At 44.3% G+C, this 26,482-nt stretch overlaps 4 protein-coding genes across 7 annotated transcripts; 1 reads left to right on the forward strand and 3 right to left on the reverse strand.

The window, feature by feature from the left end:
* Window positions 1–781: 781 nt before the first annotated feature.
* On the reverse strand, window positions 782–11,561 carry osgn1 (oxidative stress induced growth inhibitor 1). Its single transcript, XM_088424648.1, has 7 exons — window positions 11,374–11,561; window positions 6,179–6,244; window positions 4,487–4,815; window positions 4,311–4,402; window positions 3,808–4,007; window positions 3,392–3,732; window positions 782–2,439 (listed from the first exon to the last, which is right to left on the reverse strand). Exons 2-7 carry the CDS (start codon window positions 6,234–6,236, stop codon window positions 1,939–1,941), a joined length of 1,521 nt encoding a protein of 506 aa, XP_088280774.1. The 5' UTR covers window positions 6,237–6,244; window positions 11,374–11,561; the 3' UTR covers window positions 782–1,938.
* A 4,033-nt stretch (window positions 11,562–15,594) lies between these two features.
* Window positions 15,595–19,158, reverse strand: ccdc51 (coiled-coil domain containing 51). Its single transcript, XM_088424023.1, has 6 exons — window positions 19,034–19,158; window positions 18,293–18,358; window positions 18,056–18,209; window positions 17,785–17,922; window positions 17,238–17,609; window positions 15,595–16,662 (listed from the first exon to the last, which is right to left on the reverse strand). The coding sequence occupies exons 2-6, from the start codon at window positions 18,295–18,297 to the stop codon at window positions 16,216–16,218; spliced, it is 1,116 nt and encodes a 371-aa protein (XP_088280149.1). The 5' UTR covers window positions 18,298–18,358; window positions 19,034–19,158; the 3' UTR covers window positions 15,595–16,215.
* Window positions 19,159–19,176: 18 nt separating this feature from the next.
* tma7 (translation machinery associated 7 homolog) lies at window positions 19,177–20,679 on the forward strand. The gene is made up of 4 exons (XM_088424029.1): window positions 19,177–19,324; window positions 19,588–19,643; window positions 19,787–19,874; window positions 20,357–20,679. The coding sequence occupies exons 1-4, from the start codon at window positions 19,309–19,311 to the stop codon at window positions 20,389–20,391; spliced, it is 195 nt and encodes a 64-aa protein (XP_088280155.1). The 5' UTR covers window positions 19,177–19,308; the 3' UTR covers window positions 20,392–20,679.
* Window positions 20,680–20,839: 160 nt separating this feature from the next.
* Window positions 20,840–26,152, reverse strand: LOC148419538 (deoxyribonuclease-1-like). 4 transcript variants are annotated; one of them, XM_088424026.1, is made up of 10 exons: window positions 26,010–26,152; window positions 23,628–23,716; window positions 23,431–23,519; window positions 23,281–23,367; window positions 23,098–23,210; window positions 22,908–23,020; window positions 22,393–22,550; window positions 22,219–22,315; window positions 22,054–22,129; window positions 20,840–21,528 (listed from the first exon to the last, which is right to left on the reverse strand). In XM_088424026.1, the coding sequence occupies exons 2-10, from the start codon at window positions 23,706–23,708 to the stop codon at window positions 21,344–21,346; spliced, it is 999 nt and encodes a 332-aa protein (XP_088280152.1). In that variant the 5' UTR covers window positions 23,709–23,716; window positions 26,010–26,152; the 3' UTR covers window positions 20,840–21,343. The 4 variants fall into 4 exon arrangements, with proteins under 4 accessions (XP_088280152.1, XP_088280151.1, XP_088280150.1 ...); XM_088424025.1 differs by having other exon boundaries at window positions 20,840–21,531; XM_088424024.1 differs by having other exon boundaries at window positions 20,840–21,531; window positions 23,281–23,519.
* Between the last annotated feature and the right edge of the window lie 330 nt (window positions 26,153–26,482).

Consider the following 26,482-nt stretch of genomic DNA (forward strand, 5'->3'; position numbering starts at 1 on the left):
GGGTGTTTGTTTGTTTGTTTTCTTATACATAACGTGTACTCTGGGATCCTTCTTTATACACTCAAAAGGTGCACCATTAGCGACACAATGTCCACACGCAATACATTAGATCTAATTCTTTCCTCAGTTCAGTTATATTTAACTTTTAAGTTGAATATGTTTGTATTTAATAGTACGTGCATGTTTTTCAAAATTAAAATGCGTTGGTTTTTGTTTTTTGGTTTTTTTGCAACGTTTGTGCGTTTTCCATTTTGGGGCAGAAAGTAATGCATTTTTGTAGATACTAATGAACATTTTTGAATGACCGCTAAACATGTTGTACCTTGTGCAGCAGTGACATCTGCTGGTCAGAGCAAACACTACTCCATTGTTACAATACGGGTCCCCATTTCCAATTTAAAAAAAGATATATATTTTACTGTGACTACAAACAATTATAAAAACATTTCAAATTAGAAATTATATTATTGTAAATGATTTAAAAAGTACGTATGCAAAATCGGCATGCTAATCGAAAAACATTTGTGGAGCATGATTGACTACTTTGGCTTGTGTTTGTGACTTGGCCACCACGGGGCAGTATAACGCAGCAAAAAAAAACAAACATAAAAACAGCCATAAAACCTCTCTCACTCAATGAACTGCAGTAAAATTTGTAGTTTTTCCAGTGGACAATTGTGTGCCTATTTTGTCTGTCTACACGAGTTGCTACATCACTTGTGTCAAATATTGAAAACGATGTGGTTCTCTTTCTCTCTCTGTCTCACACACACACACACAGTTGTGTTAGCAAAGACGTGCCTTTAATATACACAAGAATTTTGCATCACAAACACCTTGTGCGTATGGAATTCCACAACAATCATTTTATGTGTTGCATGAGATTGGAAGGCACCACTGGCTGTTCCAAAGCGAGCCAATTAAGTGTCTGATTTTTCAAAGCTAAACACTAGATGTCAAACATAAAAATCAAGGAGATGACTTGTTTCCATCGAGCACAAGCACAAATGTGATTTGTTTTTGCATTTCGGCCAGTAAATGAAAAATTGTTGTAGCATAGTGCCCAAAATGTAGTGGATTTTTTTCTTTATTTTTTTTATGTTCCTAATTATAATGGTAAATACCCTTAGATTTGGGACCTAAATTGTCACCAGTATATGTTAAAAAAAAATCCTACGGGAAAAAAAAGTTCTGAAATGAGAACAATTTGTTTTGAAAAGTAAAAAAAAAAAAAGCCAAGTAACCAAACTGTCCCACTGTCCTTTGGAGATCAATGATTAACTTTTAAGTTAGCTATTACAGGAAAAGTGTCAATTATTTTCCTGCAGGGACATTAAAAAGACAAATATATGCATGACCTTTAAAAACTCAGAAACATACACAGTACATTACATAAGTGTCATTTAGAAACTCTTTCAAATGCGTGTCTTTAAAAAGTAAAAACCACAAGTATAGTATTTTTACATCATTATCATTTCCTTGCTCTGGAGAGGTCACTTGGTTCTAGCTGACAGTGAGGTGTGTCCCATTCATGTTGAGATTGAATAACCTCATGAGGTATCCATACACATTTATACGTAAAAAAAAATGTACAAACTATGAATCATGGAAATGTAGGCAAAAGATTTTTGTTAAGTGTATCCCAACGTTGCATCCGTTACCATAGATGACAGTACGTATGTAAATGACGCCCAAAATACATTGTGTTCATGTGAACAGTGTTATTTGCATCATGTGCACACAAAAACAGTAACTGGTCATTACAGTGTCCAATCAATGGCTTTGGTAATGAATAGGAAGCGTTAGCTGCATGCCCCCACCCCTCCAAAAAAAGACAGACAAACGTTTTGGGCCCAGAAATGTTTTCAAGTTAGTCCTCAGAGTTCAGGCGGGTGGATTAAAAAAAAGTCCAGCCGCACGTGGACGAAGGGCTTTGGGCTACGCCACCTCGGCGCGGTCGCCCGCCCGCTCGTCGACGCGGCCCCCCCTCCGCCCCTTGGCGATATCGCTGGCGATGGCCAGGGCGCCGCCCTTGAGGAAGCGCACAAAGTTCTCGCCCACCAGCGGGCCCATGGCGTACATGCCGGGCCCGTCGGCCGCCAGCACGCGGTTGCTGAAGGGGTCGGCGTCGATGGGGTTCCTCCGGCAGGTGACCGGCTCGTCCGGGCGCACCCCCAGCGGCCGCCCCCCCTCGGGCAGGAAGGACAGGTTGGGGTGGGCGCCGATCAGCACCAGCGCCTTGGACACCTGGACCACGCTGCGCCGGCCCGAGTCCGACTGCAGGACGCACTTGCGGTCCGGCCGGAAGGAGAGCACGCGGTGGCGCGGGAAGCTCAGGTAGCCGGCGTAGGGCGACGAGGCGGGGAAGCGGGGGGGCGGGGGGCTCGGGTCCGAGGGCGACGCCGCCCGGTGCTGCTGCTGCGTCATCATCTGGTGCACCTGAAAGGGGAAGGGTGCACCGCGTTGACGCTAGGTGGCGGTGTAGGCAAACCAGTCTTCGGGCCGATCGACTCAAATATCCTCAATGATTTTTTTTCGTGAAAAATGAGCCCTTTAAATAAAAAATAGATCCAGGCGGCCAGTTTCAAGCATTCTGACTGACCACGGCGACTGTGTGTGTTTTTTTAAATGATGACCAACCTTTTCTCTGCAATAAAAAAAGCAAAGGACTTGATAGCATTCTTTGCTTGGCTTCCTAATGACGTCTTTTCACGTCAACGGCACTCAAAGTGTTCAAGCCTTCGACAACCACATTTTACACTATATCTGTCACAATATCTGTCAAAGGATTAATTGTATATAAAAAAACACATCAATTATTTTAAGTTTACGTTAAAGATGATTTTAAATCGTTTTAATGTAAACCTAACTGCTTTCAAATCCGTTTGCATGTAAACCAGGGGTGTAAAACTTGTTCTTGCAGGGCTGTACTGTATGTACTGCAAGCAACACCTATGAATGTTTAATTTACATTAAAACTGATTTGAAATCAAGATTTTTATCAGTTTGAATGTAAACCCAACTGATTTCAAATCAGTTTTAATACGCACCAGGGGTGTAAACTCATTTTAGCTTGCGGGCCGCATAGAGGAAAATCTAGTCTCAAGTGGGCCGGACCGATAAAATGATGCTATATCTTTATAAACAACTTCAGATTTATGCATTTTTAATGCTGTCCAAAATCGCACAAGCATAACATCCCAATCAAACATTAACATTACTATTTATCATAAAATAATTGAAATGTTTCATTTCTTGAAGAAAATCAGCTCACTTGTATCCCTTGCGTGACAAAAATCATCCGGTGGGCCGGATCAAAGCCAATGGCGGGCCGTACGTTTGACACCCCCGACGCGGTCCCTAATAATACGGCTTGTTGGCGAGCCCTGACCTTGTGGTACTCCGGGTAGAGCATCTTGGGCAGCTGGTTGAAGATGAGCTCCGGGTCGGTGACGTCGCGGCGGAAGGCGTGGTAGACGGGCGTGTTGAGGTGGTGCGCCGCCAGCACGGCGTCTGCGGCCGTCAGCCCGGCGCCCACCACCAGCACCGGGTCCGAGGACTCGTCCAGCTCGCCGCGCGAGATGGCGCCCTCTAGCTCCCAGAAGGAGTGGCACACGTAGGGCAGCGACTCGCCTTCCACGCCCAGGCGGGCGGGGACGTCGTGGGTGCCCGTCGCCAACACCACGTTCCGGGCCCGCAGGGTGAAGGGCGCCCGCTCCGCGGGAGAATCGTCTGGCCGAAGAAAAAAAATGAGCCGGGCCGTTTGCTAACGCGTCCCGCTCGGGCGTCGGCCTCGGCTGTCCCCACCTTCGAGCCCCTCCCCCTCTCGTCGCTGCACTCCCGCGATCCTCCAGTGGCCCTGGGAGTCGCGGCGGTCCGGGTGGCGCCAGGTGACCGAGGTGACGGTGGTCCCGCAGGCGAAGTTGTGCCCCAGGGACATCTGGCTCACGTAGTGCTGGTAGTAGGAGGCGATTTCGGCCGGCGTGGCGCGGTCCTTGCGCACGTTTCTGAAAAAACAAAAGACTTTGACGTCTTGACGGCGTAAGCGCTTGTTTGCGGGGCTCTGTTACCGAGCCAACAATTTTCACAGGGAAAAACGCAGAAAAACGGAAGCCCGATCCGGGTGTCCTAACTATGGCCCGGGGGCCATTCGCGTCCACAATTTTGCTGCGTATACTAAAAATACATTTTGACGAGGCACGCAAAGCTATTGAATCAAAAAATACAAAGGATTCACAGTAGCAGTTTTTCCCGTAATTGCTTGAGCGAGAAAAAGTTGGGACACCCCCGCCCTGAGCAGTCCATTTTACCTCCTCTTGTCTTTCATCCAGTCCTTGAGTTTAAGTCCGGGCAGCTCCATCCAGTTGGCGAGGCTTAGCGTTAGCATGGAGCCCTCCATGGCCTGAAAGCGGACGAAGCGCCGTCAAGCGGACGAAGCGCCGTCAAGCGGACGAAGCGCCGTCAAGCGGCCGAAGCGGGTACGTACGTGCCAGGCTCCCCCCGGGGGCCCCTTGCCCAGCACCAGGTGCGGCACGGCCCCCTCGGGCCGGTGGCGCCACTCCAGCGGGGACGTGCGCTCCAGGCCGAAGTCGCTGTCGGGCAGCAGCAGCGAGTCGAAGAGCACGGCCACCGGATTGGACGAGCGTCCCTGCAGGCCCTCGCACAGGTACTCCAGGTCCCGCTCCAGCAGGGACAGGCCCGGCCGCTCCGACAGCTTGCCTTGCAGCAGCGGGTTGGGGTGCGAGGCCCCGGGCGACAGGTACGGGGTGTAGCCCGACAGCAGGTAGGACAGGCAGATGCCCGACGGGCCGTTGCCTGGGAAACCCGGAGTCGGGGCTCAAATTATGCTACTTTTTACGTCCTCGCGTACGAGGCGGTTTGCCGGCCGTGTCGTCCTCCTGAACCCTTCGGATTTTCTTATTTGTTGCGGGTGGAGTGTGTTTGATTCCCCGCGTGGTTGCGCTCCAACAACTTGTTTACCCTTTTCCGTGTTTTGCCATAAATAGTTGCGCGGCATCCGCGTATATGCCAAAGGACAACATTTAACTCATTCAATGCCAGGGATTGTTTTTTTTTTTGTTTTTTTTAAGTGTGCAGACATTCTCTCCCAGATACTTAAGTGTCGATTTAATACTTTAGTACCAGAAAATTAATGTCCTTAATGTACTTAAGTATCAATGTAATACTTATATGTAGCATTTTCACTCAACACTGCCATCTAACGGTCACAGTGATCACTACAGTGCTCAATTGGCTTCATATTTGATAAACACTAGTCAAGTGTGTCAGCTACGGTTCAAAAAAACAAGAATTGTAATACTTATTTTTATTTCTAGTTTAAAATAACGAGAATTCTCTTCCAGGAAAGAGTTAATAAACGTTTCAAATGGAATAACTGCACTCTCAATTGAATCAAGCGGACACACCACAACTTTGACATGATCCTCTGGGTTTTAGTAACATTCCTGCGAGCGAACAAGGGTGGACTCGGACGTCGGTTCAGCATGCTCGCTTATTTTACTGAAAATAAAGCAGTAAGAGCCTCAGCGAACAGGAGCTGCTGTTAGCTGCAACGGGCAATGGCTGCTAACAGCCAACTAACGTCCGCCCGATACGGAATTATTGTAAGTAATTAAGTCAACCTCCAATGGTTGACATATATTAAAAAAAAAAAATAAATACAAATCTAATTTTTAACTTACTGTTTATAGGACGCACCCATAAAGTAAGCAATCATTTTTGTGGAAAAAAAATGGTGTCTTATCTTTGGGTAATTTATAATTGTGTCTTACATTTGGGTAATTTCTGTATGTGACCCCTTTGGAGCAGGTCCAAATGTTGATATTTTCGCCTTTACAAAAGCAGTAAGGCAAAGGTGTCAAACTCAAGGCCCGGGGGCCAGATCCGGCCCGCCACCTCATTTTACGTGGCCCGCGAAATACCGATTTGACTTCACGTTTCTGGCTAAAATGCCAAACTTGCAAGTTGTTTTCAATTTTAAAAACTTGGAAGGAAAAAAACAAAACATCTTGGAAAGTTTTTCCCGCCCTCTGATCTCAAAACTTCATTATGTGACGACTTCTAAGTCATTTGTTATGTCATTTGTCATTTGCATACATTGCACGTTTATTGGCACATGCAAACGCGTGCGTGTGGGTGTGCTGTTGGTTTGGCTTACCGACGATCACCACGGGTAGAATCTCTTCGGATGGCGTTTCCTTGTCGTGAAGCTCCATGTTGCTGACTGGGAACAAACAAACAAAAAACTCGTCTCATGAGCGCGTTTTTGCTACGACAACGTTACCATCAGCTTTGCGATCCTGATCGGAAACTGAAAAACGTGGGCGCGCGTGTGCCGCTGACACCTGAGCGCCGTCACCTGCGAGGAAACGCGACTCCTGGAAACCAAGGAGCTGTGCAAACACGTGTGCGCGCACGCGGAAACACGCCTCCGGTTGCAAGCAGCGAACACAAAAAGTCAAAATCAAAAACCCGTCAACGCTGGGCCCATTTTAACCCTTTCAGCGCCGAGCGTTATCCCAAAAGTGAAATCGTAGAGTACCGGCCCTTTTCCAGTATTTTCACGCATCTTTCAAGGCCGACAGAATATGCTGGTACTTTTACTTACGAGATTAATTCATAACATGAATCTTTTTATAAGTAGAGACACTTTTTACACGCAAATAGCTGCAACTGTTCCTCAATAATTGTAGCAATTTACAATATGAATGCAGTTCACTTGTTTGCCTTGAGATGGTGCTGGTGATGAGAGCAGAGCGTGACATCTTTTTAATTTGTACGTTTTTGTTAGACGTTTCCAGTGATCCAGGAATCATTTACAAGTTCACAGGACCAATAATATTTATTTTTGGGTTATTTTGAGCCTGTAATTTTACTTCCTTTTGGAGTCCTGCAAAGTGCTTCCTGCGTGATGTCGTTGCTGACGTGCTAACAATGCGCTAACAACGCGAAAGTCAGACGCGACGGCCCAATGTGGTATGTTACATATGTGTTTTTTAAGTGAATGTTAGCTGTAGCTAATGTCAATTTGCTGTTTGTTAGTGTTGGTGGGAAGCGTGGACGAAACGAGTAAAGACGAAGAGCGGAAGACCACAGTAAACAATGCAAAAAACTACTGTCTCGTTTGTTGGCAAACCGGCATAACAGAATATAAAAATGCATCACAAACTGTAACGAATTACACAAAGTTTATGATTATATTTGTGTATTTGAATCAGGTTGACATGGCACCTGAGACGTCTACTGAGAAGCGTTAAACTACTGGGAAATGTAGGCAGGGTCAGGAATCTGCCGAGTCATGCTGACTAAGCTCTGCAATGTCAAGTGAAGTGCCGGCTGGCTCAAAAAAAAAAAAAAAAAAAAAAAAAAACATCCTGATGGCAAGACAAGGGAAGAGTAACAAACACACACACAACAGAGGGTATTTCTTTCACAGTGGGGACATGCTGTTTTCCTAGCCCCTAACCTCAACCATCACAACAGATTGCCTAATCCTAATCTCAAACAAAATCCCATTCAAGTAAACCTGGACCCTCAAAGAGGTCTGGACTTGTGGGGTCCACCAAAATGGGCCCCACAATTGTGTGAAGTCCTTACAAAGATAATAAAACTATCTCACACACACACGTGACTTGCTCCCTGACACAAACACAATATGCGCAAACACACCCACTCTCACAAACGCGTGCAAATAAACACACAAAGCGCACGCAGGGGAATAGAAATACACACACGCACATACACAAAGAATGATGCCTCAGGCGATGGCGGTGATGTGCTAAGATTGACTGAAAATTTTAAGTCAAGCGTTCCGACTTTTTCCTCAGGATTCCGACTTGATCTGACTCGGAGAGTCAGAGAGTAAATTTGGATTTCTGACTTTTAAATCATTCAATGCCAGGGACATATTTTTACGTTTCTTTTTAAGACTCCGGATATTCAATCCCAGATACTTAAGTATGGATTTCATACTTAAGTATGTAGGTTTTAATGTCCGGACTCTTAAAAAAGCGTGAAAATATGTCCCTGGCATTGAATGAGTTCATTAAGAACTCTGACATCAAAGTGAGGATGCTGAATATTTTACTTTCAAATTGAAAAGTCCAAGTCTAAGTACTCTTTGAAAAGAAGTCAAAATTCTCACTTGAGTATTTATTTTCTGACGAATGGAGAATTTCGAGTAGGTAGAATTCTCACGTTGTACACAGTTGGCCCTAATCTTGTGGTGTGTGACGTTTTCTTTTTTTTTCTTCTTTCATTCAAAGGCCTGCAAGCATTTCCTCGCCATGGCGCGAGAAGGAAAAGGAAAGGGGCGCGCCGTTGCATAAGTGTGCGGCACGGGGCCAAGGTGGGGGAGACCTGACAGCTGGAAGGCGGCCGCCATCCAACATGGATTTCTCCTCCTCCCTCTCGCCGGTTGGCCGGCCCGTTTATATAACAGCGCGTCGCAGCGCGGCCGGTCCCGGCCGTAGAAAGCACCCGGCCCGGCCGGCCCGGGGGAAACAAAGGAGACTTTTCACCGCTTGCGAGGAGATGTGGAACATTCCAGCACATACGCATTTTGCGCCAGTTTGCTTCGACTACGTTGGAGCGACGTGGCCTTCTTGGCACGCTTTCCTCGTTGCCAAGGCATCCAAGCTCCAGTTTGACACCAAATTCCGCCATTTTGAGTCAAAACGTAGCACAATTATTGATATAGCGCATATATTTATAGGTATATTCAGGAAAGGGGCTAATGCCACAACAAGTTCTACAAGTAGGCCCCATTGCTGCAAAAATTGCCTGCCTTAAAAAAAAAATAAACATTTTACCAAGGCTGTACCTCCTCAGCATGACTCAGCTGCCTGAAAACCTGTTTGTCACACCAAAACATGGTAGGAATGATATCACCACCAAAAAAAAAAAAATCCATTGCACTTTCATCATGAAGCTGGAAGTTAGTGCTTTCGCTTTTTCCAGTCTGGCAACATTGTATTTTTACCAGGGATGGGCCAGTACGGGTGCCAGGTATTGGTGGTGGCGATACAATCGGTATTTCAAGATATCCCTTCTCACGAAAGAAGGCAATTCCAGGATTGGTCGCCCGCTTGTGACCAATCAGGAAGTAGAATTTAGTAGAGGCGGATGTAGGTTCTCGTTAATAACTGCCTGCCCTACAAATATTTAAGACGGTTTCATTAACATTTGTCTAGATTTCGTCTGTTACATACACTACAAGTGAAACGAAGTTTTGCTGAGGTTGAATTTACTATGTATATATTTATTATGTATAGATTATTATATATTTATTATGTGTTTTCATGTTTCTATTTGAACTTTTATTGTATAATACAGCACTTTGGTTGACTACAGTATTTTTGATTTTCAGTATTTTGAAATGTGCTTTGTAAATAAACCTTGACTCGATGACTAAAAAAACTCTTTAATGAGTGAGTTAAAAAAGTATCTTGCATTTCCTGGCCAAGAACCAATCTGATAAAGAATGCAAATTTGGTCTGCAAGAAACCGACGTGCCACATTGGCACCTTTCACTTTTGGAACTTTCCCAGGCCACGCCTCCTTAGCACGACTCTGCAAAGTTGCCCCAACTGGTTGGGCAAACCAAAACGCCACAAATAAGAAGTTCAGGAGCTAAAGCCGAGGCCTTTCATGGGGCTGGCCACCTGCCAGACGGAGAAGCGGATTGGAATTATCTGCCGATGAGGCCATAAAGCAGCTGGCGCGTGGCGTGTTTACAAACAAACGCTGATGATTTGCCTCTTAAATGTCTCAGGAGATTTGATATTGTCGGGACGCTATCTGACCTACCCAGAGTTTTTTTTTTTTTTCAATCTTTAATCTTTGCAATGCAAATAAATTGTGAAGCCCGTGCGGCCGACTGTCATTTCCTCGGACGCAGCACATTTCCATCATTGCTGTAATGACAGTTGAATTTGTCCTTTGAGGCCACTTTTCGATGTTTTCTTGAAACTGCTATTACCTTGCCTTACCCTCAAGGCCTCTTGAGTTCCTCAAAAAAAAAAAAAAAAAAAAGAGAAACAAAGTGAGGGGGGGGGGGGCATGGAAGGATTCTGTCAGGGAATTACTGACTCGTAACTTCAAGTCTGAATCAGACAAAATTACGCATTCCTCCAGGCCACACGCTTGTAGAATCCTGTTATGAAAATTAGCATTAGCCACGAGTATAAATCTTACAAAGTAACTGACCTACTCATTAACTCACTGACCAACTTGTGAACAAGCTTCACCAACTGACTAATTGGCCTCCTTTCCAGTCATGAAAATTAGTATTAGCCGCAAGTATAGAAGTTACTAAGTTACCTTCCTGCTGATTAACTCACTGACCAACTTGCTAACAGACTAACTGTAAAAGACTAACTGATCCGCTAAATAGTTGACGAACAGACCAAATGAGTCACTAACAAACTCATTAACTAAATAATAGAATTCCTTTCAGCTCATAATAATTAGCATTGGCTGTGAGTACAGAACTTACAAAGTTACTGTCCTGTTCATTAACTCACTGTCTAACATACAAGTGATTGACTAATTGACTAACGAACTGAATACTGGATTTAATAAGTAGTTGACTAATTGGTTAAGAAAATGAGCGACTGGCTGATTACCAAATGGCTCACTGAATTGTTGACCGACTAACTAACTAGCTGATTTACTGGTTAACTAATGGACGGCTGAATAATTGTCTAACTTTTAGTTGTCTCACTTGACTAATTGAATGAGCAAGTAAATGACTCGCTGGGCAAGTAACTAACCGCTAAAGAGTTTGGGTAGTTAGCTGACAACGTTAACTAAGTGGATAACTAATGCCACACACTAACTTGGCTCCGTTCCCGCCACTGCCCCACTACAGTGCAATGTATAAGTCCTTGTGACGATTGTCATCTTTCAAAATGCATTCTAAAGTGATTAATTGATATCAGAATGAGTATTGTAAGTCAAAATAAGGCCAGGGTGGACATCATAGCCAAAGATAAATCTGCTGCTTCACGCTTAATGGACATATTTAGCGCAGCGAGTTACATAATCAACATGACGTCATTCATATTACAGTGTAAAGTATTACGAAGCTTTCCGCACTGTTTTTAATTTCTTCCACTCGTTGAAATTGACAGCGTGATCTCATGCAACGAAACTACCATAGACTTTAAAGAATAATTAAATTGAGTATTTTGTTAGTTAAGTGTGTTAGTGGGTTACCGGAAAAAAAAGTGGGTGGAATAACCGCTCATTCACGCCTGACGCATGCGCAATATCAACCAGGCGAGAAAGGCCAGTGTGGGCTTTTGCGCATGCGCATTCAACAAAGAACGCCAGTCAGCGATAATCACTTACCGGTATTTTTCTGTCAGGCACCTTCTTCTACTTGTTCAGCCACGGAGAAGCGACGGTGGTCTTCTTGCCTGCTCAGTCGTCCGTCTGCTGTCTCGTTGCGGGACTTTCTTGGACGTCGACGACCGGCGTGAAGGTGGCCGCTCGCCGCTGCACATTCAGACATTATATAGCACCATGAACGGTCTCGCCGCCAGCCAATCGGCGACGAGTTGGCGGCTCGGCTACGCCCCTCAGCCCGTTGCCATGGCGAACGAAGATCGTCGATTGTAAGAAGGCGTCACCACACACATACACATTATAGATGTACAATTGTTTTTGTTGTTTTTAATAAATCCCAAAATTATTGTAAAAATAAGCACACATTTGGCATGATGATCAGATTTTTGACACTGTTTCAAACCAAAATGTCTGACTTCATGTTAAAAATACATCCTGGATCCTTGAGATTTTTTTCTGTGCAGTCTTTTAAAATGCACAGGTCGACTCCAAATGACGTCTACCCAAAATTAAATGCAAATATTCAAGAAGCAGGGAGTGGACGCAAATCGTTGGCAATAGTTTGACTCTTGATGTCTATCATGTGGAGATCAAGTTTAATGCATTGCAGATGTCTGGACTGTTAAGGTCGCCTTCCATCAGATGACGATAATGAAAATCATTGTAAAGGTTGCGGAACACAATGTACTGAAAGGCCCGTGTACCTGTTGACCTCACCGATTTCATCAAATTTGCCACAAATACAGGCACTTTCTTCAAATATATGAATATGTAACACCTTCCTTACGGTGTTTGCATAGAGATGTTTCAATATTTTTGCCACAAAAACAGTGTAATGATGCTGAGTATAACGATTGCTAAATTGTCTTAGCTAGCTTAGCTAACGGTAATTGGGCGGGCCCTACTCAAACGATTGCAAGTTATGAGGGGAAAAAAAGCCGAAAATTTGGTCAATATCTGAACTCGTACAATAAAATTGTCAGAAAGCTCAACGGTTCAATAAAAAAAAGTCCACACCTCACCTATTAAATGCCGCTCCCACTTTAGAGTAAGGATTAGGATATTACATAAATAATCTTATGTAAGGATCATTATGACTGGCTAAAAAAACGATGATGTCATTGTTTACTGCCGCCACACGTCGAGCATGCACAACAGCTTATTTCCCGTTTTCTTCACTTCCTGCGTGTCCTTTTGACATTTCCCTCTGCCATCGCTCGGTCAATCCACGTGATGTGTGGCAATTTCCAAATTGCGACATCACGTGGATTGACAGTAAAAATTGCCCATTTTTATTGTCACTTTTGCAAGATTCCTGCTGATTGTTTGCAGTTAATCATTAAGGAAACAGCGTCTTGTATTCTTCCACTCAACGACCACATATGGTCAGCTTATTAGTTAGTGGTTAGCTATTAGCCCCATGGACAATACCAGAATTTGACCCTAAAATGTAGGGTGCATCTTTATTTGGGAAATTACGGTAATGGAATGAATGCGACTAGCGTAGCCAAGGTATGCGTCCCGCTTCGTATGTTACATAAGTCGTTCCTGCGTGCGAGTCGACAAATGGAAGTGGAGAAAGAGAGGCTGCTTTGAGCGTTCCTGAGTGTCAGCGGTACCGCGTGTTCGGGCCCCACCTGTCGCGGGTCGGCGTTGCTAAGGAAACCGGCAGCACATTCAACTTGATGACTTTTGTCAGAAACATCAGCGGGCCGCATGTTTCTGGGTCATGTTCCACTGAGCTACTTTGGCGAAGATTGGTCGCCGCCCCGCGGCCTCTTCCTCCAGATGTCTTTTGACATGTATATGCCAAATACGCCGCATGAAATCCGAGCGCATTGGACTTGCGGTTTGGCGAGGACACGGCCCCGCGGCGGAAGCGCTCGGCCTCCATGTATACTTAGCAAACATATGGGCTCGTGGATATTTCAGTCCGCGCGAATGATAGCCTGCGACCAATCCAAACGGCCATTTTTCACTAGCCTGGCTGGCCTTATTATCGCCCGACTCGGGCTGACTTTGAAAGGCTCATAACGTCGTCAAATATAAGTATACGTTTACTTTCAACCCCCCCAAAGTGTTCTGTGCCATCAGCCCTATCTATATGTATAGCTTTTTTTATGTGTATGTGTGTGTGTGTGTGTGTAAAAATGGTAAAAATGTGATAATAGCAAAAGACACCATATGTCTATATATTTATGAAACTGAGATAGGAATATTTATGATGTCATCATTAGAGTATTATGACTTTTGCATTATGAGAGTCCAGGCTAAGCCAATCAAGTAAAAACTATTAGTGGTATTGTTACTTGGTATCAGTGACGACTGAAGAGTCGAGTGTTCATGCTGCGTTTACCTGGCCTGAGATTGACCCGTTTGTCAATTTGTAACCTGCGAATGACTGGAAAGAATCCCATTGATTCTCGATATGCTCTGACTGAGCGGCGACCAATCCATCACGTAACAGTTCGCATTGGCATCGAAAAACAATCCAATGTTTGCTGTCACATGCCCTGTGATTGACTGCAAAATAGCGACTGATTCTCCATATTAGTAGTAAATTAACTAACGTCCACTAAAGTGGACACGAAGGAATAGGCAGCGTCTCAAGTATAGATCCACTTTTGGTTCCTGCGAAAGCGAACAAGTTGGAAGCGAGACAAATGATTTGAGGTGATGATTGGTGTTGACGTGGACAAATTAAGCAGACGCCACTGTGTCAACTGGCTCCCGCCCCGTTCCCATGCGTGACGGACAAACGCCATGTCATCGGGCTCAGAACAAAATGTCCCGCCCCGCTTCTATAGCTTTCATCTCCCGCAGAATACACACAGACAGATACACACATGTGCCCACACATCTTTGATCCTATGACCCTGCGTCAGCAAGGATGGATGGACACACACACACACACACGCGCACACACACACACACACACACACACGCAAATCCCTTACTCAGTTGAACTTGTTGACCTCTCTCTATGCTTGAAATGCAGTGTGTGTCATTTTCCTTATCCAAACGCCTTTTCTTTTGTTGGAATGAAGTCACAACTTCGAACATGTCATGTGCACATCACATGTTTGCCTTCTGAAAATATACAGAAAAAACTTTTCCACAGGAACTATGTCACCATAGGGAGCCATTCAAGAATACGCACAGTCATTAAAAAAAAAAAAAAAAAAAGTCCTTCGGGGAACTATCTGGGGTCATAAACAAAGTAGTACGGCTTTTATCTACGCTGCGTGACTACTGTGACAAAGTGACCTGGTTTTCTGGGTCATGTGATGCAATGTATTTACTGTACCTCTTCAAAAACTTCCTCCCCTTTCTTCGCTCTTTCATCTGATTCATCGTTACGGCATGATGACATCAACATCCACATAATATTTTGATCTATTTATTCGTTATTTTCCAGAGGTATCCATACTATGGCTTGGGGGGGCATTTGTGGACCGGCATTCACTTTTTAGTGGCACGGTTCGAAAATGTTTAGGATACTGCACAAATGATCGACATGGCGGTAGATTCCCTAGTTGTGAGTGAAAAAAATGTAATAAAAATTAAATTGAATCATACAGCAGAAAAGGTCCCCACAAAGGTCGTCAACATTCAAAATAAATTAGCATAGTTATGTTAAAAAAAAAAAAAAAAAAATATATATATATATATATATATATATATATATATATATATATATAATAACAACGAACAAAAGGCAATATACCTTTATTTATTTCTGAAAAATAATTAAATAAAAAAGATAACGATAAAAACAAACAATACGTCGCTACGTAGCTCCCCTTTTCCTTTGCTGAGCTACAATTTCAAAAGCGTAAATTAGCTCCTAGTGCAAGTGCGCTTTTGGAGGGCAAATTCCTCTTCGGCTCGTCCTATGTGCCTGTTTGTGTGCAATCGCAACGATGATTGTGCTATGAAAAGAGCCGGCAGCTGCCGCGGAGGATTTACCGGCGCGCGTACAAAAATAAGATGACGGCGTTTCAAACGTACCTGAAGGCAGCATGGCAAACTCCTCGAGCACTACCTTTCAAAACAAAAACAAGTGAGATTAATCCCCCTTTAAAATCGTTAACAAAACTAAATGAGTGGTCATTTGTAAAATATCACTTTTTTATGATTGGATGGACATTTTTTTTTGCCATTTGTGGGAGTCGATTAGATGTCTTTGCTGCCCTCTGCTGGTCGCAAAAACACAACAGCAACTAGTCTGAGTATACATTTATTGTCTGTGATTGGTCCCAGTGTAACATGACGTCATCAAAAAAGCGTGCTCTGCAAATGGAGGCGAAGTCGCAGGATCAAGTCCCAAGTCAGACTCGAGACTTTCCAAGTTATTTATCTGCATATTCACCCCTTTGATTAAACTAATGCCAACAGTTTTCTTGGAAAGATTTTTTTAATGCCTACATTAAAGCAAAAAGAACGGTAAAACGTGGTTTTGCGGAAGAAAAAAAATCCTGTTTTTTGATTACCAAATTGTTGACATCGCTATTTTTTCTGATATACTTCTACTTTTTCTTAATGTTTGGCAATCAGGGACAATTGGGATTATTTTTTAATTACAATTTTGATGAAATAATTTTAATTCTTGTGGAAAAAAAAGTAAAGGGTGGCCTTTTTTCCTCAAAGCATTTTTTTTCCAAGAAAGTCAGATTTTTTATTTTTTTTTATCGTTTAGATTTTGCGTGGGAATCCATATTTAAGGGGGGGAATCTAGTTAGCCAACTTATTTTAGTAGAAGTCTGACTTAAGCCTGACTCGTCAAGTCATGCGACGACCCCCATTCGCCGAAGTGAGAGGCGGTGTTACCACGGCGACCGCCTCTTAAGCTCCTCCCCTCAGCAGCGCGTAGACCGCCGTGACGGTGATCGCGGCGGCCGTGTAGGCGAAGGCGGCGTTGTACAGCGTCCCGCGAGTGATGCGCTCGGCCAGCGTCCTCGGGGTGTCCTCCGCGGACCCCGCCGTCCATTCGGACCGCCGCTCGCCACTTTCCAGGAGGTTCCTGACGCGGGACAGGTCGCCGCGGAGCCCGCCGAGGCTTTGGCGCAGCTCCGACATTTGGGGTAAAAGGGAGTCCGAGGGCGGCGAGCGGTCGGCCGGGGGAGAGCCGCTTTTCTCTGGGACGCCGTCCCCCTGGAGGGAGACCCTGAGGCTGTCGATGAGGGCCCCCAGCTCCTCCTGCTGCGAGCGGTGGTTCCCCGCTTGGATCCTGAGGGCTTCCTGCAGGCTTTCCGGACCCTTCTGGGCTTCCAGCAACAGATTCTTCAGCTCCTGCAAAACAGAACAAGACAGGCATGAGTCAATTACGAGATACGTCACTGGCGCCCTCTTGTGGTAGCTTTACTATCAGGAAGTACAGTACAGTATTTAGATATATTTTTTTACAGTACAGTAAATGCTGCTGCTGAGCTTTTATTATTCCCAGAAAGTATTCCCTCACTATAACTTCCCCGACCTTGCGGTTTCAGCTATTTTATCTTCGTTAAAACGGAGAGAAACTGCAGAAAACGTTCATGCCTGCCTAAGAAAAGAATTCAGTGTGTGGTGATGGTTTTTACAGACTTAAAACACAGTACAGCATAATAAAGCAAAAACATAGTAAAATTATAAATAAAAAGGAACAGCATATTAGTAACAAATCATTAAAATGAAAGGCCATGCGGAATAAAATTAAAAAAAATATAAACAGAAACCTCTACTTCACAGACTTCACTTATCGTTGGTATTTTAGGGGAATGGCGTGCATGTAAAATGTTTTTAGTTACGCTTTTTTTTTTTTCTTCCTCCAACTGAAAGCCACTCGCGCTCAAAGCGAGCAAAGGCGGCTTTCGGCGCAAAGCGCTCACCTGCAGGCGCACGCGGTTGACATAGGTGGAGCCCATGACGCCGATGAGGGCGCCCAGCACCGAGCCGATCAGCGACCAGTTCTTGGTGCGCTCGGCCCGCGCCCGCTCCTTCTCGTGGCTCTCGCGCACGGCGGCCGAGAAGGCGGCGAAGGTCTCGCGCTCGGCCGCCTCGGCGCGCCCGTGGGCCTCGCGCAGGCGCCGCTCGTCCCGCAGCAGCCGGTGCTCCAGGGTGGCCAGCTCCAGGTAGGCCGCCTCCTCCCGGGACACGCGCTCCAGCCCTGCCCGCGCCTCCTTCAGGCGGGCCCGCGCCGCCTCCAGCCCGGCGTGGGCCTCGCGCACCTGGCCCCTCGAGGCCAAGAACGCAGACTCCGCCTACAATGTACAGATCCTTTCAGGCTCTTGCATTTGACGTTTGAAAAAGTCATCCCTAAGGTCATTTGACTCATGTGAATATTTTGAGTTTGGAAGGTAAACAACGCGGAGGCTGTTTGTTGAAGGTCTCAAGCTTTGTCTCTAAGTGTCCCGCGACTGGGCGGCGTCCACCCACCTCGGTGACTTTAGTCTGCGCTTGTCGGACCTCGTTGAGGCCGACGAACTCCTCGTACTTCTCCCACCAGTTGTTCATGGTGGAGGCGGCCATCAGGGCGGACTTCTGGGCCCACTGCTGCCCCAATCGGCCGGCGTGCTGCAAAACAACAAACGGATCTAGAATTATTATTACGACAATTGTATTATTTATATTAACAAAGCACCCAAAAGCAAAATAAAGTGTTCTTTTTCAAAGGGAAAAATGGCACCTTTGAAAGCATTGGACTTGCCTGGAAGGCGGACAACGCTCGCTCTTTGACGCCATGGGGACCGGCCGGGCTCGGACCGCCGGGTTGCGGATGCGCGCAAAAGGTCCGGACCGCGCCAGGCCGGTGTCCGAGCAGGAAGAGGCGGGACCAACAACCTGAGCCATGACCTCTGAAACTGGAACCGTTTTTGATCAACCTATCAAAATCAACGAACTGATTGTGTTGTATTTAATTGTTGCCTAATGTCCTTGGAGGTACCTCATGGAGAAGTGCAATACGGACAGAAGCGGAGCTGCAATTTGACCCCAGCCAAAGAGATACCACCTGAAAGTGATTAGGAAAATAGATCAATTTAGGAATTTATTGACGAAAATTTGACAGAGATGTCAATTTCTGAATTGCTACAACAACGGCCTCCTTAAAGTCTTGACTTTCAATTGCCAGAAGGCGAAAGATTGAAATTTTACTCGAATTGTATGGAAATAAAGGATTAGTAAACGATGCGCACATTGAAAGATGAATATGCGTATGTGTGTGTTTGAACGCAATTTTCTCAAAACTAGGATTTCAATTTGGCAGCATTAAAAATGTTGTAACCGTCAGTATTTATATATAATTGGAACGTGAATCAGATGTAGAATTATATCAGTATTTCAATTTTCATTTTCGGACACATGAGCTCGATTTTGTGAAAACACATCACAAATAAAGTGAACTTAAGCCTAATGAAACCAAATGAAAAAAAAAATAGTTCCACGGTATCACGACTATTTGTCCATTCATGCTATCTTAAATCAAATTTAGGCTCTTCTGGTAAAATATGTTTGTAATCTAACCCGTGACTACATTAAAATTTAATTTCATCAACACATTACTTTTAGATTAGCTGGTTAGCTGCTGCTAATGTCCTCTGCCTATTTGAATAGTAGCAACCTAGCATTTAGCATCACGCCCAGTCTTGCTTTGTCACAAAATATTTCTGCTTATAAAATTACATACCTGTTCTTTTGTCTATTTTCGATACAAACATGTCACCGGGGGGTATTTTTTAGCGTCTCGGAGTTGTCATTCTAACGTGAAAAGCCCCAACAAGCTGGACGATGACATGTGACTTTTGATCAGGCATATGATGTCACTTCTATTTCCGGGTTCAAAGTTTAGCTGCCGTTGGGGGTCCTTACGGCGCGGCTTCTTTACTACTGATTGGAGACGGGCAACATTATCACCAAAACACACCGTATTTTTTCTTCGTTTTGCTCACATTAACCCCCAAAATGTCTGGCAGGGAAGGTGAGATGTCCTTTTGTATTGCGGCGTACGAGCGCCATCAGAAATGTTTAAAATTATAACAGAATTGTTATGTGGTGTGACGAAGTGTAGATTAGCCTTGGCTAAAGAATAGCTTTAGAAGGCAGAATCCTAAATAAAATGTTTTTAAGGCGACACTTTTGATTGCATATTTCTAATTGTAAATGCAATTTTTTAAGTTATGTTTATACCTGGTAGTTAGATGTGTTCTCTATTGACAATAACGCATTTCATGTAACCGCCAGGAGGCAAAAAGAAACCGTTAAAGGCACCCAAAAAACAAAACAAGGACATGGATGACGTAAGTTTCCGAAACGTATGAGATTTTGTTGCATCACTTACGTCGATCACGTTCATTGCAAAAAAAAAAAAAAAAATCAAAATCGTGCGGCCAATCTGCATTTATGCATTCCCATGAAAAATAAGTGCTAATTGTGTGTGCAGGATGATCTTGCCTTCAAGCAGAAGCAGAAGGAGGAGGCGAAAGCCTTGGAGGCCTTGAAGGCCAAAGCTTCTGGAAAAGGACCTCTAGGTATGATCACAAATGCATAGTCCAACATGTAGATGTGGGGGGAAAAGGGGCAACAAAGTTGGCAGGTGTTGAACTGAGCCGTCAGCATCGCCTTGACTACTCTGCAAGGATGGTTAGAACTTGAGCTTGATTGCTCACTAATCAGAAATTTGGGCTTTTGCAACATCTTGTAAGAGTGCTCAGTGGGTACCCTGAATCACACCTCCCAGTATGATAGGATTGCCAGTGATTTCAGAGTGCTAGCAACAAAGCAAACATTCAATCTACATTCCGTCCTGTCGCACTTCTTCCAAATATGGGCAAGACATTGAAATGTTTGGGCTTCGTAGTAAGTCGTATACATAAAGTTTATTCAAATATTTCCATTTTAAACAGGATTATTAGGTTGCGATCTCAAATTATGTGCAATTTCTTTCGCTACTTGTGGCAGTTGATTGTGCCGGTTTAAAATTCCGTATGCACTTTTTTTTCCTCTCCACTAGGTGGCAGCGGAATCAAGAAATCAGGCAAGAAGTGAAGCCTCACAAGGATTCCCATCTTACCTGACTGCAGCTTGTCTGCTTTGTTTTGCTCCATGAGTTTTTTCCCCCCTCCAAAGACGGTTTCCAGGCAGTGTCAACTGGAGTCCGTGGCCAGCATCCAACTCCGGTTTTCACGTTGTGGTATTTTCTAGTCCTAAATACTTGTCGTCCTTAACTCTGACCAAGCTTTTTCAAGTAAAAGGGTGGTCCTTGTCAAAATTATGGCTGTGATGTTCAAATTTTATTGTAAATGGGACAGAAACTAATAAAATGTTTTGAAATCACCTCAATAGCGCTTTTATACTGTGTACTAAATTACACGCGGAATAAAGCGCGCATTGATTCGCAATACTGAAAAGATAAAGGTCCCAACAGAAATGATTGGAATCCTAAAAATATAATGATAATATAATGATAAAAATTGCCTTAACTCTTAGGAAAATATTCATTGAAATATACTTTAATGAGCAAAGAAAATCACGGGTCACAAAATACCAGATCCTAACAAAATGGCGCCTCCATAAAGCATAGGTTTCGAAAGTCCAGTCCTGGAGGGCCGGTATCTTAAATGTTGATTAAAACGATTAGCTTATTAGCAGAGCATGAAAATGATCCTAATCATTTGAATCAGGTGTGTTTGAGAGAGAAGGTTGGAAAGCATGCAGGATACCGACCCTCCGGGACTGGACTTCCACACCTATGCCGTAAAGTGTTGGCGTCTGAGGTACAAGTGGTCATTTTGGTTTTGAAAAGCAGCCGAGCTGGAGGTTTTGTTTTTGTGTAATTGCGCTTAACAGTCAATGACTCAAATGTCGAAAGCTCTTAAGATGAGCGTACCATTGAGTTATACTATCGTCACCTTCAGAAGACCCTCGGAGACCTCTAGACCGGACTTTGAGTCGGTCCGCCTCGGTCCGTCCACATCTCCGCAGCGCGTTGTCGTCGTCGTCACAGCATTTTGCATCCGGACCTTGGCGGTTGCCATGGCGACCGCATAAGTTGTTCCTCTTCACCCCCTCGCTGCATGTTGGCCAGTTTCATCTGCAGGATCTGGATCTCCAGGTTGAGCTTCTCGCGCTCCAGCAGCAGGTTTCCCCGTTTCAACTCCAGCAGTTCACTGTCCAGATGTGGACCTGCTGGGGTGCATTTAACCACACATGCAATCTCAGAAAGTTTATTTTAGAATTACATGAGTGCATAAGAATCAAAATATACCATGTAAAGAATAAAAAAAAAAACACTCCAAAACCCTTTAAATTAATCATGAATTGTAGCAGCTGACAATATGAATGCAGTTCACTTGTTTGCCTTGAGATGGTGCTGGTGGTGTGTTGAGTGCAGAGAGACATCTTTTTAGGACATTTTATATGTGTGTTTTTATTTGACATTTCCGGTGATCCACAGGAGCAATAATATTTATTTATGGATTATTTTCAGCATGTGAGTTTACTCAAGCTTAGTTTGGGGTCATGCCACGTGCTTCCTGTGTGATGTCAATGCTCAAGTGCTAACGACGTGCTAATACCAATGTCAACCGCGTTTTTTTAAGTGAATATGGAGATTGTCAATTTAATGTGTGGTCCATGTAGAAGATGGGTCATATATGAGCCAATTTGATTTTTAAGCCAAGCATTTTTTTTAACGTAACGGCCACTTACCTTCCTTTTCTTGCTGCGGCGCGCCGAGGGACTTTAGCTCAACCTCCACCGGGTAATGATCGCTCACCTTTAGCGCCTGCAAAACAACATCCATATCGCCGGGATTTGCTTTTCGCATATCGACGCCGTGGGGTCGGGTGACGGATTTTCTCCGTCGCTACGCACCAGCTCATTGCTGAGGCCGAACGCCTCCTGGAAGTTGAAGGGTCCGGCGGAGTTTGGGACCACGGCGCGAAGCATGTCGTCTCCGTAGACCACAATCCTGGAACCGGGAACGTTTGTCAGCGTGAACGTCTACTTCCATCTTCGGTGTTGGGGGACTCGAGTCGTGCGTCCTACCTGTCGTACGTATGCGTGTTTCCAACACTGGCCGTGGTGTCCACGTCGTCTCCTATCAGCCAGTGGAAGTTCTTATCGCTGCGGATGCGAATGCGCTGCATATCGCGCTGGGACACGTACGCGCCGTCCGCGTTGAAGTCGCCCAAGATCATCATGTTCTGTTGTGGACAATGGACAGTACGACCCCGAGTATGTTTTTTTTTTTTTGAACCGAAATGGCAGACTTCCTGTGCATTTCTGGTCATGACCTCTTGAGATTTTTTTGTGGGTTTTCTCATGGTAGACATGTTCCCAAGTAAAACATCTATGACATCTAAGACCTCTAAAATGGTTTACGTGGTCCGCGCAGGTCCACTTTGGACCAAAATGGCAGACTTCCTGCGCGTTTCTAACCATGGCTTCTTGGGAGTTTTTCATGGGTCTGCACATGGAAGACCTGTCTACCAAAGTTCACGTGTCTAAATGAAACTGGCTTTGGGGGCTGAATTTTCAAAAATGCTGAAAAGAAACCTCACGTCAGTCCTCCACTTCCTCTTGACGTGCTGGAAAACGTCAAAGAGCTCATCGAGCTCCGTCTCCGAGTCCTCCGGTTTGGTGTGGACGGGGATCATCACCAGATCCTTCAGCACTGCCGCGGACACACACGCGAAGGAATGCGGACTCGGCAGCGACCACGCGCTCGCGCGTGAGGCCGACTCCTCGCACCCGTGCGGTGACATCGGAATCTGAGGATGTAGGGGTCCCTGGCGAAGACGTCGCCGCCGTCCGTCACCTGGTCGTCGAACTGATACGAGCCCACCAGGTCCACCAGGTCGTCCCTGCGCGTACCAGAACTTCCATCCCCCGCGGAACCCCATCGCGTCTTTCCGACGATGTCGTCGCGGTTACCTGTAGAGGAACATGAACTGCTCCTTGTAGCGGGATCGGCCTAGCCGAGTGCTGATCTTCAGAGTGTAGTGGTGAGATGCCGCCGACCTACGAAAACGCCTTTGTTGACACGATTTTTCATAATTTGTGCATTCTGGACGGACCGCGTACGTGTTGAGCGCATCCAGGAGGGTCTTGACCGACACGCCGCTGACGTCCACCACTTCCAGGATCACGATGATGTCATAGCGACGGATAATCTGGAACGCCAAATCGGAAGATCGGGGGCATTTTTGTTGTTTTTTTTTGGCCCCCGGGCCTTGGGTTTGACACCGGCGACGTACGCAGCGTGTGAGCGTGCGCGTTACCTGCACCAGGATGCCAAGGACCTCCGGGTCGGACACTTTGCTTCGACCAAACTTCTGGATGTTGAACGAGGCGATTTTCATGGCGGCTGCTGCTTGAAAGGAAAAAAAGAAAGACCACGAAGATGGAGATGGGGCAGCATGCGCCTCAACACGCTAAAGGCATGTCTCACGTCACCATATTTACACACACACACGCACTCTTACAAAAAAAAACCTGAAGTCCAACTATGTGGCTGACTTAAAGCAACCGCAAGTTAACATCCTGCTCTTCATGTAAATTGGAAATACGTTACACCACAAAACTATAAACCTCATTAGAATAAAAAAAACATTAAAACTTCATTAAATTTGTTAAACTCAAAAGTTTATATATATACAGTATATACACACACACACACACACACACACACACACACACACACAAAATTTGTAAAGGTACAATGAAAGAAAAGTGTTGTTTTGTCTTTGAAAAGAAAGAATTGTAATATGAGCTGTACATGAGCGAGGACATTTTTATCCCCCCTAGATGAGGGAACGAGGTGAAACGAAAGCCCAAGTGTGTGTGTGTGTGTGTGTGTGTGTGTGTGTGCATGTATTGAGCAAACATCCCAACTTGTCGGACAACTTGGAAACGAATACGCCGCCTCCGCTGCCGCCGCCTGTCGCCTTTGTTTTCCAAGTTAGGGTGACGTCATTGCTTTTCGGGGGAAAATGTATGTGTCAAAATATTTGGGGTATCGATACTCGGTATCGAGATCTGACCTTATTTCGAGTGGTCGGTACTCACCGTAGCAGCCGATACTAGTATTGCCAGTTATTTAACGGATTTTTAAAAGAAATATTATTATTATTTTAAGTATCGATACTTGGTATCGGTATCAGGGTTGAGTCAATAATGACTATTTTTCTTGAAAATGTGACATAAAAACACCTGATATTTCTCAGTAAAATAATTTTTTTAAACAAAAATATTACATACGCTATTTCTCAAAAATATAAGTCATATTACAAATATTCTCATATAAATGTGATAGTATTTATTTTCATACAAACGTGTTTTTGTTGCAAAAAAATAATCATTTTTGTAGTCCCTTGTAGTCCCCCTGTCCCTTGGAAATATTTGTCCAAAGAGACGGCGTGCGTGTGCTGCTTTCGCATTGAACGTGACAATAGAAAAGTCTGGCCAAACAAATTGAAGTCTGGGTGGCATTTTATGACATTTTTTGTTCTTGTTGACAGAGGGCTGGAATTAGCGGCGGGAGCCGTGTCGCCGCACGCCCGCTGGCAGCCCGCCGCCGCCGCCGCCTCCGCCGCCGCCGCCCGAGGCTTTTCTTCGAAGCCACGTGCTAATTTTGTCCAAGACAAAATCCCACAAAAAGAACTCTCCGTCAGTTTTCAAACTGCGGGGTGCGGAACCTTTCGAGGCCCGTTGGATTTGAAAGTGGAAACGTTTGCTTTACTTTCGCAGGATTACGATTCCATCCCATACAGCTGCGCACTCAAATGGAGAGACGACAACGCAATGACTTTTTGGTGACAACAACGTCCTTCCATTCCACCCAAACAATTTTATTTTCTCTCAAAACTCCATCACTCATGTTCCACTCTTTTGCTTTGTAGAATACAGACTTGACTATATCAAATATGTGGCCGATAAAGGCAAACGAGAATACTAACAATTATTGTATTATTGTCAATATTTCAATGAGGAATCATTCTGTTCTATTTCCAAGAAAGACTGATTTTTTTTTAGGGTAAATCAAATTCGTTGAGTGCAAAGCTAAAAGTTTTACTTTTCATAGCAATAGAAATATTTTTTAGAATAAAGTGCTTTAAAAAAAATTATATATATATATATATATATATATATATATATATATATATATATATATATATATATATATATATATATATATATATATATATGTAGGACAAGTTGCAAGATGTATTATTTCTCTCACACACTAGGATGCACACACCTGCCCAGACAAGTCTTTTTTTTTTTTTTTAGAGATCGGACTGTTAGATCGGACGAACGCAACGGTGTGGGACAGGAATGTCTTTATTTAAACAACGAAAACAACCACAAAAATAAAAGAGAAACGAAAGCAACAAAGTATTTGAGCAGTTAAGTGAAGCTTGTCTTGCAAAGAATTTCAATATCTCAAAGATAATTAGCAACACGGGAGATTTCTGTCTCGCCAAAAAGTTTTCGAAAGTAAATTGCCTGGAAAAAAAATGACACTTTTCCAAAGTTTGAAGCCTTTCCAAAAGTTGAGGTTGTTGTCACGTGTCCTTTTTTCACAATTTACAACACCGTAAACAACCATGGCGACTTTTGAAACCTCTGCCGGCAAGTATGAACAGGAAGTAGCTACTCACCTGCAGGAAGTCGAGGAATTGTCCACTTGTTTTCTTCTTGTCCACTTGTGTCTTCTTCTTGTCTCTTTGCCAAGAGTCACTCGGGAGACGCTTCAACAAAACCCAAAAGTGACACACAAACATGACAAATGCCATTGCAAGCCTGTGGGCGGTGGGAGTGGGGAGGGGGGATTCTCACTGGAGATAAGGTAGACACACCCACAGGAAGTGGTGAAGTCATAACTGTGTTCCGTGTTGTCTTGCAGGGAAACTCGGACAAAAACTACTCCATAAAAAAAATACAATTTATATTTCTAAAAAAACAACATTCAATCTCGACAGTTTTTTTTTACTTAATATCTACTCAATTTCCGTTTTTTTAGTGTTTTTTTTTTGTGCCTTTACGTATATTTTTTTTTCTAGAAATGCGAATTAACTAAAATAGCTAAAAATAATAACGAAAGATCCATTGATCATGCCTAAAAGAATTAAGA

The sequence above is a fragment of the Hippichthys cyanospilos genome, chromosome 9 (genome assembly GCF_059441005.1).
Source record: "Hippichthys cyanospilos isolate Australia breed blue-spotted pipefish chromosome 9, RoL_Hcya_1.0, whole genome shotgun sequence".
NCBI lineage: Eukaryota > Metazoa > Chordata > Actinopteri > Syngnathiformes > Syngnathidae > Hippichthys > Hippichthys cyanospilos.

What these genes read in the sequence shown, in the direction of transcription:
- tma7 (XM_088424029.1), top strand. An exon ending in AAAACAAGGACATGGATGAC is followed by an intron (nt 19,644 to 19,786) that starts GTAAGTTTCCGA and finishes TTGTGTGTGCAG; the next exon opens with GATGATCTTGCCTTCAAGCA. An exon ending in TTCTGGAAAAGGACCTCTAG is followed by an intron (nt 19,875 to 20,356) that starts GTATGATCACAA and finishes CCTCTCCACTAG; the next exon opens with GTGGCAGCGGAATCAAGAAA.
- osgn1 (XM_088424648.1), bottom strand. Translation starts at nt 6,236, where the DNA reads ATGGAGCTTCACGACAAGGAAACGCCATCCGAAGAGATTCTACCCGTG. An exon ending in CCCCGGGGGGAGCCTGGCAC is followed by an intron (nt 4,403 to 4,486) that starts GTACGTACCCGC and finishes GTCCGCTTTCAG; the next exon opens with GCCATGGAGGGCTCCATGCT. An exon ending in TGGATGAAAGACAAGAGGAG is followed by an intron (nt 4,008 to 4,310) that starts GTAAAATGGACT and finishes TTGTTTTTTCAG; the next exon opens with AAACGTGCGCAAGGACCGCG.
- ccdc51 (XM_088424023.1), bottom strand. An exon ending in GAGCGTTGTCCGCCTTCCAG is followed by an intron (nt 17,923 to 18,055) that starts GCAAGTCCAATG and finishes GTTGTTTTGCAG; the next exon opens with CACGCCGGCCGATTGGGGCA. An exon ending in TCAACCGCGTGCGCCTGCAG is followed by an intron (nt 16,663 to 17,237) that starts GTGAGCGCTTTG and finishes TCTGTTTTGCAG; the next exon opens with GAGCTGAAGAATCTGTTGCT.
- LOC148419538 (XM_088424024.1), bottom strand. Translation starts at nt 23,708, where the DNA reads ATGAAAATCGCCTCGTTCAACATCCAGAAGTTTGGTCGAAGCAAAGTG. An exon ending in TCCTTGGCATCCTGGTGCAG is followed by an intron (nt 23,520 to 23,627) that starts GTAACGCGCACG and finishes TTGGCGTTCCAG; the next exon opens with ATTATCCGTCGCTATGACAT. An exon ending in GCCGCAGCAAGAAAAGGAAG is followed by an intron (nt 21,532 to 22,053) that starts GTAAGTGGCCGT and finishes AATGCACCCCAG; the next exon opens with CAGGTCCACATCTGGACAGT.